The following is a 16,001-nucleotide window of genomic DNA, read 5'->3' on the forward strand; positions in this document are numbered from 1 at the left end:
CCTATGTGTGTAAAAGTATTCACCTGCTTTACAATGTTCCAATTTTATGTACTGTAAATCAGGAAAATTTCAACATTTGAAATAATCATCATTTAAAATTTCGGCACAAAATAGAATTCTGTGAGATAGCCAACATTTGTACCTGCTATCATGATTGCTATTAACTCAGTAGTTCTGCTGGATTGAATTAGAGTAAATCTGAGCACCAGCAAGGTAGCCTAGCAAGCCTGGACCACTGCCAAGCTTTCAATGAGGTTTTCAATATGAAGCTCCGAACTATACTTCCTCATGGGTGCATGGCATAGTGAAAAATTAGCAAAGTGTTATAGCTAAGTACTGAATAGTTTGTCATTTTAATATTTGTTGATGGAGCCGACAAAAAATTTTTGATAGTGAATTTTTCCTGGTTTACAGTAGTATACACTGTAGTTGTCATTTCTGTTCGGACAGGCTGGCCTAAGGCCTACTTTGGAGTATACAAATACAAAAAGTGATATCTAATCTAAAACCGCCAAGCTGTAAATAAAAGGGTGTGGCCCCTAAAATCCATGGTGAAAAAAAAGTGAAATCCAAGTTGGCAGCCAAGAAATGGCTGTGATGGTAGGTAATAGCAAAGTTTTAACGACAATTCAGGTGACTTAGTGTTGCTTCCTCCAAGTTTCACTAGGACTCAACAACAAATTCATCTGAATTGTCGTTATTAATTTTTTTTCCATTTACTTATCATCACAGCCATTTCTTAGCAGCAAACTTGTATTTCACATATATTTTTCACCTTAAGGCTGCACCCTTTTTTGACAGCTTGGCTTTTTTGGTAATGCACTCATCTTCTTAGTAATAAACAATTAAAAGGTGCTCAGTAAATACTGGAGAATTTTTTCACAAAAATGTAAAAATACCTGAATAATAATGCACAAGATATTTACATTCAACAATTTATTAATCAATAATTATTACATCAGTACGGGGCTTTTTTGTTCCATGATCTTTACCATCTTCATTTTTTCTTTTACGGCTCACTTTTCCTGGTTCTACAGTGATGGACAAATATGTATGAACATGTTATAAGCACATGGTGAATGCATCATGGACCTTTCATGGCATAGCGTAATAGTGTAGAACATTTTAAATCATGTATAGCAAATGATCAAACAGTATGGTAGTACCGTTTAAGTAGGGATTGCCTTGAAAATGTAGTGCGCCACCCAAAATTCTGCCTTCAAAAATCATCCTAGAGACATTTTACATGATGAAAATCACCTTTACGGGATAGTACTAGTCCATATAATATATAAAACAGCATTAATTAAATATAACAAAACACTTACAGGTGGCCGGATATAGAATTTTTTAAAAATCGCCAAAACTTGAATTTTAGTCTCACTGCCTCACTCACTGACCAGTCGCAAGGCTAGAGGCCAAACAAAGCAGCGCATGGCCACATTTTATGCCACAATAACAAACTCACCAGTGGGATGTGCCTTTTGGGGTTCCGACAGGTGTAGGCCCTCTGCGCCTTGTCTTTTCCTTTATCTTCAATCAGGCTGCTTGTCTTCTTCTTCATCCAACGGAACAATATTGAGACATTAATTTTCTGTATCAACACTTTCTTTCAGTAACATATATAGACACCACAGAATTATTTCAGAGCTGGATTTCAGAAGCGCTTCGTCCTGACACTACTATAAGACTCAAGTTTACGATTCGGATCCTGTTTGCGACCACTCCCATCGATTAAAGGTCTAGGTGGACTAATAGCGATAGAGTATGGAGACCACACCTCTTAACAATCTAGCTGTTTACTTAACAGTAAACAAAATGACCTCACCCCTTATTGGTCTAGCTAGCTGCACACCTCTTGGCTGACTCGAGATATACTCTAATACAATAGTCACTCTAATACAACAGTTGTGTATGATATTCTACACAAGTTACATTGTAGCTAGCTATGCTACAACAAAAAACTAAACAAACTAGTATTGTAAATTTAAAAATGAAGTAGGGATCTATGCAACAAAAAGTAGTGAAACAAGAGATGAATGATGGTATTACAGCATAGCTCAGTGGGAAGGTCCCTACTTTGGCATTGTTTTTAAATTTAGATTATTTTTTTAAAATACTAGTAGTGTACTAGTATACTCAATACCTTGAATAATATATAATAACTATGTATGATAAACAAGTGTGGCTGTGACTGCTTAATTAGAGTATCTTGATTTCCCTGATGTCTCAAGTGAGTTATACAATATATTAAGGAATGTGGTTTGCCATGTCTAGTTTTCTACAGCAAAACTATAGCTTATTGTAGCTAGATCATTAAAGGCTATGGTCATGTTGTGCTTTGATTGTTAAATGTAAGGCAGCATGTTTCAATTGTCTAGGGCCCAGCAGCGATTTATAAGTGTAGCTACATGTATCTACTCCACCTACAGTGGCTTAAGTGCTTCAAATAGTTTTGTGGAATCTAAATATGCTCCTTTAAGGAATGTCAATGCAGAAAATTAATGCCTCAGTATGATTTCCTGGCATTAATAAGGCGAATACATTATTGAAGATTATAGGAAAGGCAGGCAGGCAGGCAGGCAGGCAGGCAGGCAGTCAGGCAGGCAGGCAGGCAGGCAGGCAGGCAGGCAGGCAGGCAGGCAGGCAGGCAGGCAGGCAGGCAGGCAGGCAGGCAGGCAGGCAGGCAGGCAGGCAGGCAGGCAGGCAGGCAGGCAGGCAGGCAGGCAGGCAGGCAGGCAGGCAGGCAGGCAGGCAGGCAGAAAATTCCATTGAATAATAATAAAAAAAATTGTAGCTACCTATTGGAAGCGTTTAGGGTCATGCTGAAGGCACTTTTGGCTTGATTACATCTAACCAATACTGCCAAGGCACCAGGATGGTATTGTGAAGTTGGTTTTTGGGTGATATTTTTGGCCAGAAAAATTCAAATCTCCTAATATACAGTACTTACCATGCTATGTGATGAATGACTTTCACAATGGGCTATATGGGCATAAAACAACCGAAAATGGCATATCTAGCTTAGTAGTGAATTCTTTTGAGGTAAAAGGGAGCGTGTCCTGTACTTATGGAAAGGAAAATGAACAATCTCTCTGCAAAATTTGCATAAGAAAATGCAAAGAAGTTTAATCAGACATTTTTTGTACATATTTTGGGCTGAAAAAGAAAAGTGAATTATTGCTCGAGGTAAATGACACAGTCAACTGGTAGATGATTAGTGATGACAGTAAAGGTGTCAAGAACAAAGTTATTGAATGTTTTTGAGGGCTCAGTTCAATGTGTGCAAATAACACCCTCCCTTTCCAATGAATTTTCTTCTGTCAGGGCTTAAAAGGCTAGATATGACTTTGGTCTAGAGTACAGGTACACACGTGTGTATCACTGAAAATGCTATGCAAATTTAATCTCAAACCATTCAAATTTTTTACTCCCAAATAACATTTGTAAGACCCAATCGAATAACAAATCTTCCACAACAGGTTAATCAATGTATAAATGCCAGACTCAACAATGTACAGTCATTGCAAGGTTTTATATGGTACATGATGTAATGTTATGTAGTTATGTGATGATGTCATATAGTTACAATGATTGTGTCACACATGCATAAGTGTTACAAGTTAATTACATTAGTTAATTAGTTAGTTCTACATACTACATTCGCCCCTCCCAGTGTTAGCAAGTGTTTCTGTCATTAGGGATGGTAGCGGTCTGATGGTCGTCTGGCTCGAGTAGGGTACCGTGGTCCTGACAAATCATTTTCAACAACATGATGTTCTATTGATGGGGGTGTCCAAACTTCTTGTTGTGGTGGTGCAGTTAAAGTTGAGGTGTTAGAAGCTTGAAGTCTTGGCCTCAGTTTATTGATGTGTACAGTCCTTGATCTATTTCCATCACTGATGGTATAAGTTGTAGGACTCACTACTGATTTTACACTCCACTGTCCTTCCCATCTAGCGTCCAGTTTTCCTGCCGTTGGAATCGACAACCACACAGGATCACCCTGTTTAAAGTTTCTGAGTGAAGTATGTTCATCAAAATATTGTTTTTGTTTGTTGCTTGCTTGAACATTGTGTACTTCAACAAAATCATACATCTGTGAAAGTTTATCCAATAATTGATGTTTGTATGAGGTTACATCATAACCAGTTTTTGTTGTAAGAGAGGGTTTGTGTGCACATCTGCCAAACATTAGTTCGAAGGGTGAAACACCTGTGGAAGAATGTACTGCTGTGCGATATGCATAGAGTACTAATGGCAGGTACTGTTCCCAATCACCTTGATTGACAAAAGCCCGAAGCATTTGAAGAAGAGAGCAGTTAAACCGTTCCACTAAGCCATCACCCGCAGGATGATAAGCTGTGGTACGCGTCTTTGTTACACCAAAAGCATCAAGAGTCTGTCGCAAAATTGTACTTTCGAAATTCCTGCCTTGATCGGAATGAAGAATATCTGGGATGCCATACCTACTGAACACTTTAATTAGCTCCTTAGTAATACGTTCTGCAGTCTGGTTAGGTAAGGGAATTACTTCGGCCCACTTGGTCATGTAGTCTTGGATTACTAGCAAGTAACGATTGGTATATCGTGAGATTGGGACTTCAAGGATATCCACTGCCACCATTTCCCAAGGCTTGCCAATGGGCACGTTAGTGAGAGGAGCATTCGTTGGCAGTGCGGGCTTTGTACGCTGACAAACTGTGCATTCCCTGCAGTATTTATCTATGTCATTTAGCATCCCTACCCAATACCCAACTTGGCGGATTCTAGCTGTAGTTTTTTCAATGCCTAAGTGGGCTGCGGATACAGAGTCGTGATGTTCAGACAACATAGTGGCACGGCATGATTCTGGAATCAAAGGAACCAACACAGGAGTTAAAGAAGGTGATGGGGTGTACTTTCGACATACGATGCCATCATGTAAGCACAATTGAGACCACAACTGTCTATAACGGGAAAGTGGATATTGGCGCCATCTGGAAGCTTGAGGTTGACTGGAATGACCATCACAAAGTGCTTTTTTGATGTGGCACATAACAGGGTCATCACGTTGCTGTTGAATTAGTTGGTCAGTGAGCAGAGAAATTTGAGTAGTGGCAGCAGTGGTGTGATCTAGATCCTGGTAGTCCTTTCGTGACAGTGCATCAGCATTGCCATTCTCTAGCCCCTTTCTGTATGCAATAGTATAGTCATATTCTTGTATCGCTAAAGCCCATCGCGCAAGTAGGCCTTCCATTTTTTGGGATGACAGCCACTGTAAAGGGGTATGATCGGTGACAACTGAAAACTTTCTACCTAATAAATAATGCCTGAATTGTTTCAAAGCATGCACCACAGCTAAACATTCTTTCTGTATAACACTATAGTTCTTTTCAGATCCCGACAAAGATCTACTGGTGTAAGCAACTACATGGCCACTTTGTTCTAGTATGGCACCAATACCTACAGCGCTAGCATCAGTGTACAGCTGGAAAGTTTTAGCAGTTGCGGAAAAGTCAGGATACTTAAGAATAGGGGCACACATAAGTACGTTCTTCAATCTGGCAAATGCCAGTTCACATGACTGGTCCCATGCAAAAGGTGTACCCTTGTTTGTTAGTTGGTACAATGGTGCTGCAATGTCTGCAAATTGGTGAATATAACGTCGATAATAGGATGCCAATCCCAGGAAACTTCTAAGTGGACTAACATCTGCTGGTGTGGCCCAGGTACGAATGGCTGACACCTTCTCTGGGTCTGGGGACATACCTGTCGATGAAAAGACATGGCCTAAGTAAGTTACAGAGGACAACCCAATATGACACTTACTACCTCGAAATGTTAAACCTGCATTAGACATGCGTTGAAACAGAAGTGTGAGGTGTTTTGCATGTTCCTCTGTGGTTTTGGAATGAACAAGGAGATCGTCTAAATAAGTAGTGACAAATGGTAGATCACTACAAATAGTGTTCATGAGTCGTTGGAATGACGAGGGGGCTCCTGAAAGTTCGAAGAGCATTCTGCAAAACTGAAAAAGACCAAACCCTGGCCCTAGACAAAATGCTGTTTTTGGTTGATCATTACCATGAACCGGCAGTTGCCAGTAACCACTGCGAAGGTCTAAGGTAGAAAAGACTGTAGACCCCATAAGCCTATCCTGAACTTCATCTGGCCTCGGGAGTGGGTATGCGTCTTTGATAGTTCTTTTGTTAAGCTCCCGGTAATCGACAAATAATCTTATTTCTCCATTCTTTTTCCTTACAAATACAGCCGGAGCCATCCATGGGCTGGAGCTGGGTTCGATTATTCCCTGTTCTAGCATAGTGTTTATTTGGCGTTGTACCTCATCTCGATAATTAACAGGTATTCGGCGGGGAGGTACCTTAACAGGGTTGCCATTGGTTGGTATAAAATGCTCTGTCACCATGGTTTTACCTGGAATAGTCCTAAATAAGTCTCTGTGTACATTCATTAGTGATGATAAGTGAGGATCATTACAAGCTGGCATCTCATAGGTTGGAGATGCTGTAAAGATAGGCACTGCACAATCCTCTATGGCCTCTTCTGATGACTGGGACACAGCTGCTATGGCAGAAATTTTCATTTTAACCTTCTGTGCCATGTCAAGTACCAGGCTGACATCGGACACTGCTTAATTGGTTGCTGACTGTGACAGGTGTAGTGGTAAAGTCTAATACCAAGCCGTGTTTTGCATAAAATCTATCCCTAGAATTACAGGGGCAATTAGGGACTGTACAACAATAAACGGGTGGGCAGCTTTTACGTCTCCTAGTTGGATGGACATAGTTATCTGTCCTAGAATCGAAATGGGATCACCAGCTGCTGAAACTATTCGTAACCCCGGTGGGGCTGTGCTTAGTTTGCGACCAGATGTTAGGTTTCTTGTAACTAATGAGATTGATGACCCAGAATCAATCATTAACTTAACTACTGTGTTCTCTAACACCCCATCAACTATAGAACCATCTGTTCTAATTGCTGCTACAACTATATTATGAATATTATTACGAACATCACAATTATTACACAAAGGGCTCACTGAATTCAGGGACGTCCCCAGCCCGTGTGGGACGCCCCTTGGCCGTTTCCCGAGCGGCACTCCTTAGCAAGGTGTCCCATTTTTCCACAGGTGTAGCATCGTCTGGATCTTAGAGGACAGTTACGCTGTACGTGACCCGGTTGATTACAGTGAAAGCACAGGAGTCTGGCTGGCTGGCGAGAGTACCGCAAATTAATAGCTGCCACCTGTTCAGTCAGGGAGGCGACCTGCTCCGTTAGGGCTTCCATTTGGCCGAGTGGTTGTTGAACAGCTGCTGACTTTTCCTCTGGCTTCCCACTTGCTTGAGCATCGATCATCATCAATAACTTTGCACGCTGAATGAGTTTTTCCAAATCATCAATTTCTCCCACCGCTCGTAGTTGCTTGCTCACTACGCTAGGAAGGCCTGTCAGAAACTGGTGGATTAATAGCTGCTGGCGTGTTGGAGCGTCGGTCTTAGGCATGGCCTGCTCTACCAACTTTTTCAATTCGTGCACAAATACTGACAGTGATTCACCAGGTAGCAAGTGCCTACGATGAAAGTCATCCGTCGAGACGAACTGGACGGGAGCTAATCTCTCTACCATTTTTGCTTTCGCATCTGCATAGCTTGCTTGCTGTTCAGCTGTTAATTCTAGCCAAGTAGCTAACGCCTCTCCTTCTAGTAATGTTGGCAACTTTTTTGCCTTGAGCTTGTCGCTCCAATCGTTTGCAGTACAACAAATTTCATAGCGTTTAAACCATTCTGTCGGGTCTCCTTCTGAAAAGAGTCTTGGTAAACTGACATGTTTTGCACCGTTTGTCGTCGTCATAGCTGCTTGCAACTGTCTTCTGCTACCAATGTAAGACCCGATTGAATAACAAATCTTCCACAACAGGTTAATCAATGTATAAATGCCAGACTTAACAATGTACAGTCATTGCAAGGTTTTATATGGTACATGATGTAATGTTATGTAGTTATGTGATGATGTCATATAGTTACAATGATTGTGTCACACATGCATACAGGGGGGGGGGGGGGGGGGGGGCTGTGCCCTGGGTTAGCTATTGCCTCCCCTAGGTTTATACCTAAAGCCTTGAGAAATGGAAAGGTTTAATTGTAAGTGTTATAAGTTAATTACATTAGTTAATTAGTTAGTTAGTTAGTTCTACATACTACACATTCACCACATAGACTTTGCCCCCTCACTTTGGAGTACTGTTCTCTATCCCTGCATAATACACAAATTTCACTTATACTTAAATATCTTAATACACCAGTATGCATGTATCCTGACAATCTCTGAAAACCATACAAGGAGTATGCAATGTGCCTATATGTGGATGTCATACAGAACAGTTAAGTAGTTATTTAGAACGACCTTTCTTCCTTGGACTTTGGGAATCATCCTTGGCAGGCCTTTGTTTTCCTTTAATGTAATTAAACACAAGTATATAAGGGTGAATGCCTTATTGTGCCTAAATATAAAATATACTTACAGTACATAATTATTCATTTACACGGTTTGTGTAATAATATCTATAATACAAATGTCCTATTGTATGCATCACTAGTTGCACATAAATAGCTGCCAAAAATGAAGTGCATGTGCATAGCCAGACTTTTGGTGATGTCACTACATAACATTACAGCTAGGTAATACTAGAGGGAAGGCATACCTTGGTGTGTGAAGCACACTAGCATGTGAAACATACCAAGATTGGAGTCTGGGAGCATGCTCCTCCAGAAAATTAGACCCTCTGAGCATAGGCGGATCTGAGAGGGGACCAGGGGGCTTTCCCCTCCGGCCCCTCTGTCGCCTCTCTTGGACTTACAGGACTATATTGGCACCAGAAACAGGAATCAGCATTCGCACTGTATTCAGAAGTACAGAAAGCCAACAGGCAAATAGAAGATAACAGTTATAAATGCACTTTACAATTATAAACCGTATACACTGTGAAGAAAATGAGACAAATAAGTTTGAATTTTTGTGCTAAAGATCGAGATATTCTAATAGAGCAGTCACTACTCTAATAGAACAGTCACAATTCTAAAGCCATTAACCTACAATTTTTTTTTGTGTAAATTATTACAAAACTACCTTATGTTTACTATTTTATATGCTTTGCAAAGCATGCAAACCTAAGAGGCCTAATTTTAAAAAAATTCTCAGAAGATATTCAACTAGAGTCTTATGGAAAGTGTATGTCCTTATTCATCCAGCTACACCAGACAAAGTTATGTAAATAAATATAACTTGTGTACTACAGTGGAACCTCAGTTATCCGAACCCCTTGGGACCAGGGGTGATCCATAAGTCTGAAAAGTCCATATCTCTGAAGCTGTGTATAAGTGTATAAAGATTTTTTTTTAAATTATCAGTATTATCAACTACCCTACTAGAACAGTCGCTCTAATAGAGCAACTGTTCTAATAGAACTCTAATAGAGCAGTTATTTCCGTAGTTCGGTTAACTGAGAATCCAGATACACTGTAAGTGAGGTCCGGATAACTGAGGTTCCACTGTATAGAGTTCCATTCTTCTCCTATTAGTGGATTTTATCCTATAGCTTCTTGCCCCCTCAGCCCTCCTAGCAGTGTCTCCTAGATATGCTTATACCTCTGAGATTGAATTTAGAATGATTTCAGCAGTTTGTTACAACCACACAAAAACAGCCAAGCTGTGAAAAAATGGTGAAACCTGGGTGGGAAAAGTTGTGAAATCAAAGGTGGTGGCCAAGAAATGGCTGCAATGATGTTAATGCTAATAAATTTTAACAATGTACACAGCCATTATTAAAATTTTTTTAGCATTAACATCATTGTAGCCATTTCTTGGCCACCACCTTTGATTTCACAACTTTTTCACCTAGGCTTTTTAAGGCTGCACCATTTTTTCACAGCTTGATTGTATTTGTGTGGATTTCACATATTTCTGTACTTTATAAAACCCCGAAACCAGCCTATGGTTGACTTTGAGGTTTGTTTTTACTCACATTTCTTCTTTTCTATGCAGATATAATGATGATTATTGAAGACAGACTTATAAATGTATTTCATTGCATGATTTAATTCAATATTTGATAATATTAATGTAATACTCTAATAGAGTGCACATTTTTTTGAGGACTTCTAATAGAACATACGTAGAATATTCTAGAACAATCTAGTACTTCTATTGGTAGATCCATGAAGTTACAAATGTTTGATTAGTATAGGTAATCACACACATTTGAGTGCAATTAGGGAATAATTGTATGAGTAACAGTCAAAATTGCACAAGGCGAAGCCAAGTGCAATTTTGGCTGTTACGAGTACAATTATGGAATAATTGCACGAAAATGTGTGTGATTGCCTACTAATCACATAGTGACCACCCTTCATGGTCTGTGTAGTACATATCTATCCAGTTCTATGTGGCCATTAACTTCTACCAGGTGATTGCATCATCCTTCTTTGTATCACATCATTTGTTGTTGCACTTAAAAGGCTTCACGTGTCAGTAATTCTGATTGGCTACTTAAAATGTCTACATATGTTGCACTAAAAGGCTTCTATTGTCAGCTTATTTGATTGGCTATTTATTATCACTTTCTTGTTGCACTTAAAAGGCTTCTGTTATTCTGCTATTTCATTGGCTACTTTACAGTGCAATTACAGAAACAAGGCCATGTGATTTGGGATGAAGGTTACGGAATAGTTTAAAATGCGTGGGCGGAACAAATTACAAAACCTGCTTTAAACCAAGCAGGGATAAATAATTTCAAAAACTGTGTTGTGTTAGCAATACAACTAATTGTGCTTGTTTGTTTTTACTACAGAACAACGACTGTTCTTGGGTGTGTGGTCCACAATAGAGTGATGTTTAATAAAAACGCGCCACCGAAAACCAGACTAACAGATTACTGAATCCTTATAATTTCAACACAAGTTACTAAACAACTAAAATATCTAGGTCCTGTGGAAGCGATTTTTTAAGTTACTGGTTGTATAGATGTTTTATTGAACTTTTAGTACTTTTTCGAGTGAAACAAGCTCTTTGAAGGCTTGTATCTGAGTCACTGGGAAGAAACATGCCAAAAACGCTTCCACAGGACCTAATAAATTTAATATACAGTATCACTATACCCCAGAAATGCCAATAGAGCCTACAGCTTTTGCTGTATTTGGCGGCGGAAAAACATGGTAGTGACAGCTGGAGCTGAGCAATGTACGGGCTAGTCTCGTGCCCAGCCGGGCTCGCGCTAATGCGCAAACACCGTCTGGTGACAATGCTCAAGTTTCTTGGGCCCGGAAGTGCGATCCAGCCAAAATATTGGCTGGCCAATCAGAATCGACGAGTTGCATAATCGCATGAATGTATTGGAAGTAGACGAAAAAGCAGACTATTTAAAGCCATTTTATCAGAAGTTACTCACCTATAAAAAAAATAGGTTGTCCAAGATGTTTGTTGTCAAGTTGTTTTTCCGATCTCACTGTATGAATTGTGACTCGACGTTTAACCAGAAATGAAACGTGTCCTCTACTAATACAATGAATGAAGAGATCGCAACTAGTAAATTCCCTATTCTGAGTTTTACTTTATTCCTACCCATTTTCGAATGGTTTTTTCACTGTTTTAAAATGATTATGCAACTCCTTGATTCTGATTGGCCAGCCAATATTTTGGCTGGATCGCACTTCCGGGCCCAAGAAACTCGAGCATTGTCACCAGACGGTGTTTGCGCATTAGCGTGAGCCCGGCTGGGCACGAGACTATGTACGGGCTGGCTTATTTGTGTTACTACAACAAATTGTAGTGTTCCACCTGCCTCAAACTACACTGTAGCTACATAAAAACATTAAATATGAAGGGCTTCACCTTCATTTAAAACTTTTCACGCTGCTAGCCTGGTTTTATGGGCTTCTCAAAAAGTAACGATAGGCATTCAAAATTTTGAATGATTGTCTGTGACTGTACCGTAGCCTTAATTGCACTCCTACTATTGGGACTAATGTATGGCAAATTAAATCACTATGTGATTATAAGCAGAGAAATTTCATTTATAAAGCAGAAATTAAGTGAAGTGATCAGCCAAGGTAGTAGTGGTTCAGTGGTTAAGGATGCAGGTGTTAGGTATGGAGGTCCCTGGTTCAAACTGCGGTAAGGGTTTTTCCAACATTTTTTGCACACCTTTTTTACCCCGCGGTGACTGCTCTATTAGAGTATCTTGATTCCGCGATTTTACACTTGCTTGGTTTTTGCTTTATAACTTTGTCACTGTAACTCTATCACTATTCAAACTATCAAAAGGCACTGCTACAATGATCAGCCTATCTACACACCAATTTTCAAGTTATTTCTATACTCAGTTTACCCTGCAGCTGTGACAGAAGTTTGATCTGTTTTTACGTGAATAAATGTTCATAACTCCTTGAATATTCCTCAGATTTACAGAAAACTTGGTACGTGAATCCACCATTACATGCTCTTCATTTGTGCCAAAGATCGAGGCAATCGAGTTATACGTTTGTATTTTATAGCAATTTTTGCAAACTGTGCAAAAAGAAATCGAAGCCCCTGTATGGCATAAGAAGAAAAAAACAAAGAAATTAAAACAAAACTTTGAACACCCCTATCTCGCAAATTCCTGTTGCGAATTTAATCAAATTTACTATGTGGCGTACCCTACCTGAGGGACAGCTATAATGCAAAAATGGTGTGCTTTGGAGAAGGGGCCATGGAGCTATGCACGTGTGAAAAAGCTGTTTTCTTTCTTCCTGTCAATATAGTCGCCGGCTTTCTTGGCCGCACGACACACTACTGTGTGTCTTGATACATTGATTTGACTGTTGTATTAGGGTGAATTCTCTATAAGGGTATCTCAATATGGTAAGCTTTCTAACCAAAGTCTAAATACATGCCACCTAGGGGCATGGACCTGGGTAGCTCAGGTTCTGGCTATGCCTCTGGTGCAAGGGACTGAAAATTGTATATCACCTTAAGTTGTGTAATTTCCACATCAATGCATAAATTTATGGATGCTGTTTAATGGGCGATATTTGTGCAAAACCTGTCATTTCATGATAAGATTAACATAGGACTAGAATACTGTAGTTGTGCATTTTAGGTGCTTTATTGTGCCATGAACTACACAAGTGCCATTATCATTCTATGACTTACGGATGATTGTTATACTCGCTATGGCCAATCAGTGAACACTCAGCTGGATAACACAACAGCTTGAGCTAAATTTCTACAAACCAGAAATCACTCCATATTTTGGTGCATGACTTGCCATGTCACTACTTTTCAATTGCTTTATGATAACAAGCATAATAGTAACTTTAGTACCAATTGTAGCACTGGAGATAATGACCACATGTACAAAGTGTGAATTACATGTATGTTACCGGTCATACAATGATGTAATGACGCCAATAGGATGTGACTTATGGTGCCTTATGCTGTGTACATGACTTTTCGAATTCTTTTGAGAAAATTATTGTGTCCAAGTAAAAGCTTTTAAAAGAAGAATGTTTATGAAGCTGTAATACATTAGGTTTTTGGTTATCCAACCATTTGTTCGACTGAATTGATTATTGTGACTGCTCAATTAGACTATTTCAATAAATGATGTTTGTTCAATTAGAGTATACAAATAAGTTCTAACATACATGTACAGTACATGTATATGTGGGAATTGGATTATATTTCAACAATTCACTTATCCAAATGCTCAACATTAGACTGTAAGTTCCTCTGTAAAACATACATTTAAACACCCATTGTAAGTGATGGCATGATATGCAAGACAGTTTCTTTCATTTCCAGCTCACTTATAACATGACCACATCAATCATTTCTTCCGTACTTACTTAACAATGGTTTAACACGCATATACAATACACGCACGTATGCACGCACACACCAACACCTACATACAGTAGTGGTAAAAAAAGTGTTTTTAAAAATGCAAATGTTCTGCTTAGAGAATGCAAATGCAACGCAAACGGAGCACAACCGCATCAATAGCAAAAAGGAGTATACAGTGGTACAAACCTCCATCAAACTACAACAGTACAATGTAGGCTTAGTCATTGATAATAACAGCCTTATCTACTTAGCTGTAATCTGCCTAATAGGAAGCGAATGGTGTTTACAAACAAAATATGCCTAGCTTGTACACTATCTGATGGCTACTGTACATATAGTTTTTATATACAGGTAGCTGCTTCTAACCCATGTGTATTTATTTCTTTTTACCCAGCTAGACATCCACAGCTTACTTTGCCAGCAGCGGCGAAGGGAAGAGGAATTACAGCTAACTGCCTAACCTGCTGGCCAAAGACGAAACTCTTCATTTTCATGTAGCTAGAAATATTTATTTAATGTACTGTATACACTAACATCAGTATGAGAAAACTCCTATTAGGTAGCCGAGTAGCGGCTCTGCCACAACACTTCACAAAACAAACACTCACCATTTAAACCCCCCACAGCCATGCTTACTGATTCAGCAGTTTGGGCTCTAACTTAATGCTTTTGCTTAATCATTTTGTAACTCAAGGCAACCCTTATGGATATATCCTGAGTATTATAGTTAATGACTAACTCAGCTGCCTCGTACACTTTTGAGCACAGTCATAGCCTGTCAGTGAACGAATCGCTTAATAAACTTTTGATAAATAGCTATGCTGTGCAAATTGTTTTATAATGTTTGTGTGTGTGTGCGCGTGCATGCGTGTGTGTGTATGTGTGTGTGTGTGTGTGTGTGTGTGTGTGTGTGTGTGTGTGTGTGTGTGTGTGTGCGTGTGATATTTTTCAGTCCAACATTGGTCACTCAGTAGACTTTCCTGGCTGGTCACTATAGGCACTTTCAACAAATCTAAATCATAGGAATGCACAGATACAAAAACAATAGCTATATGATTGTTAACCTGATACATAGACCATCATGCTGTTGAATTATGTGTTTAATTGATTTATTAGTTAGTGCCCAGCCTTCCTTCAATGCTCCGTAACTGGTAAGCCTAAAACCCCATGGAAGCTGGAAAGCAGACGCAACTTAAATGAAACTCAGATGTAATGCAAACAGAACACAGATGCAATGCAAACGTACCATTAGAGAACACAATGCAAATGCAATGCAACAGGAACTTTTTTGACCACTACAGTACATATTACACATATTAGGGACCTGCAGAATAAGCCAAAATAATTTTGGGAATAATAAGTGGTAAAATAAATCAGAAATAATTCTGGAATAATAGGATGATTTTGTAATTGATTGAAATTCATAAATTTCACTTGCAGTATAATATTAAATTATCTTGGAGACCAGAGGGGATTATAACGGTCGGTCAATGGACATTTACCAAGCATACAAGGCATTTGTCCTAGCACACAAATTTAAGTCGGACAATGATTGTCCGATCACGTGACAACTTACCTCACACTCCGATATATACAACTGTAGAAGTTATAAACCAATCTATCTACAGAAGTTATAAACCAATCTATCTACAGAAGTTATAAACCAATCTATCTACAGAAGTTATAAATCAATCTATCTACAGCAGTAGCAATAATATATACCTAGCGAGCCATTGTATACGTAGTTAACTATAGTCTACACAATACACGGCCAAATTCTTGGGACTAAAGCGGGTATGGATGGGAATGGAAATGACCAATAGAAAATGGCTAATAAAAGCTCCGAGTCATTGTCTAACTAAATGTCACCAAAACATGCTTCTTTGCACTCTTTGAATTGTAGTGTTGCTGGATTATTCCACAAAACAATTGAATAATCTAATAGAGCAGTCGAACAATTCCATAATTAGCAAACAATGAAATGCTACAATTTACTTAACTAATTAACTAACTACCTTGATAAAGGTAAAAGGTTTTTAAAGCATATTTATAAGACAGTGACTCAGCTGCAGGGCTTTGGAATGCTGCATCCACAGCCTCAGGATGACTGAGGCTGA

At 39.2% G+C, this 16,001-nt stretch overlaps 1 protein-coding gene across 2 annotated transcripts in view; it reads right to left on the reverse strand.

Annotated features, from left to right (window-relative positions):
* Window positions 1-864: 864 nt before the first annotated feature.
* The window catches only part of LOC136254518 (uncharacterized), a 47,795-nt gene continuing 32,658 nt past the window's right edge, over window positions 865-16,001 (reverse strand). The window contains exons 6-8 of one of the 2 annotated variants that reach the window (XR_010700534.1): window positions 8,407-8,454; window positions 1,167-1,231; window positions 865-1,031 (exon numbers count right to left, since the gene is read on the reverse strand). Coding sequence is in view for 1 of the 2 variants with exons in the window: in XM_066047240.1 (XP_065903312.1) it covers window positions 940-1,031; window positions 8,407-8,454 (140 nt within the window). In the remaining variant the exon portion in view is untranslated. The remainder of the gene's footprint in view (window positions 1,032-1,166; window positions 1,232-8,406; window positions 8,455-16,001) is intronic. The other variant, XM_066047240.1, reaches the window with a different exon arrangement.

The sequence above is a fragment of the Dysidea avara genome, chromosome 4 (assembly GCF_963678975.1).
Source record: "Dysidea avara chromosome 4, odDysAvar1.4, whole genome shotgun sequence".
Classification (NCBI taxonomy): Eukaryota; Metazoa; Porifera; class Demospongiae; order Dictyoceratida; family Dysideidae; genus Dysidea; species Dysidea avara.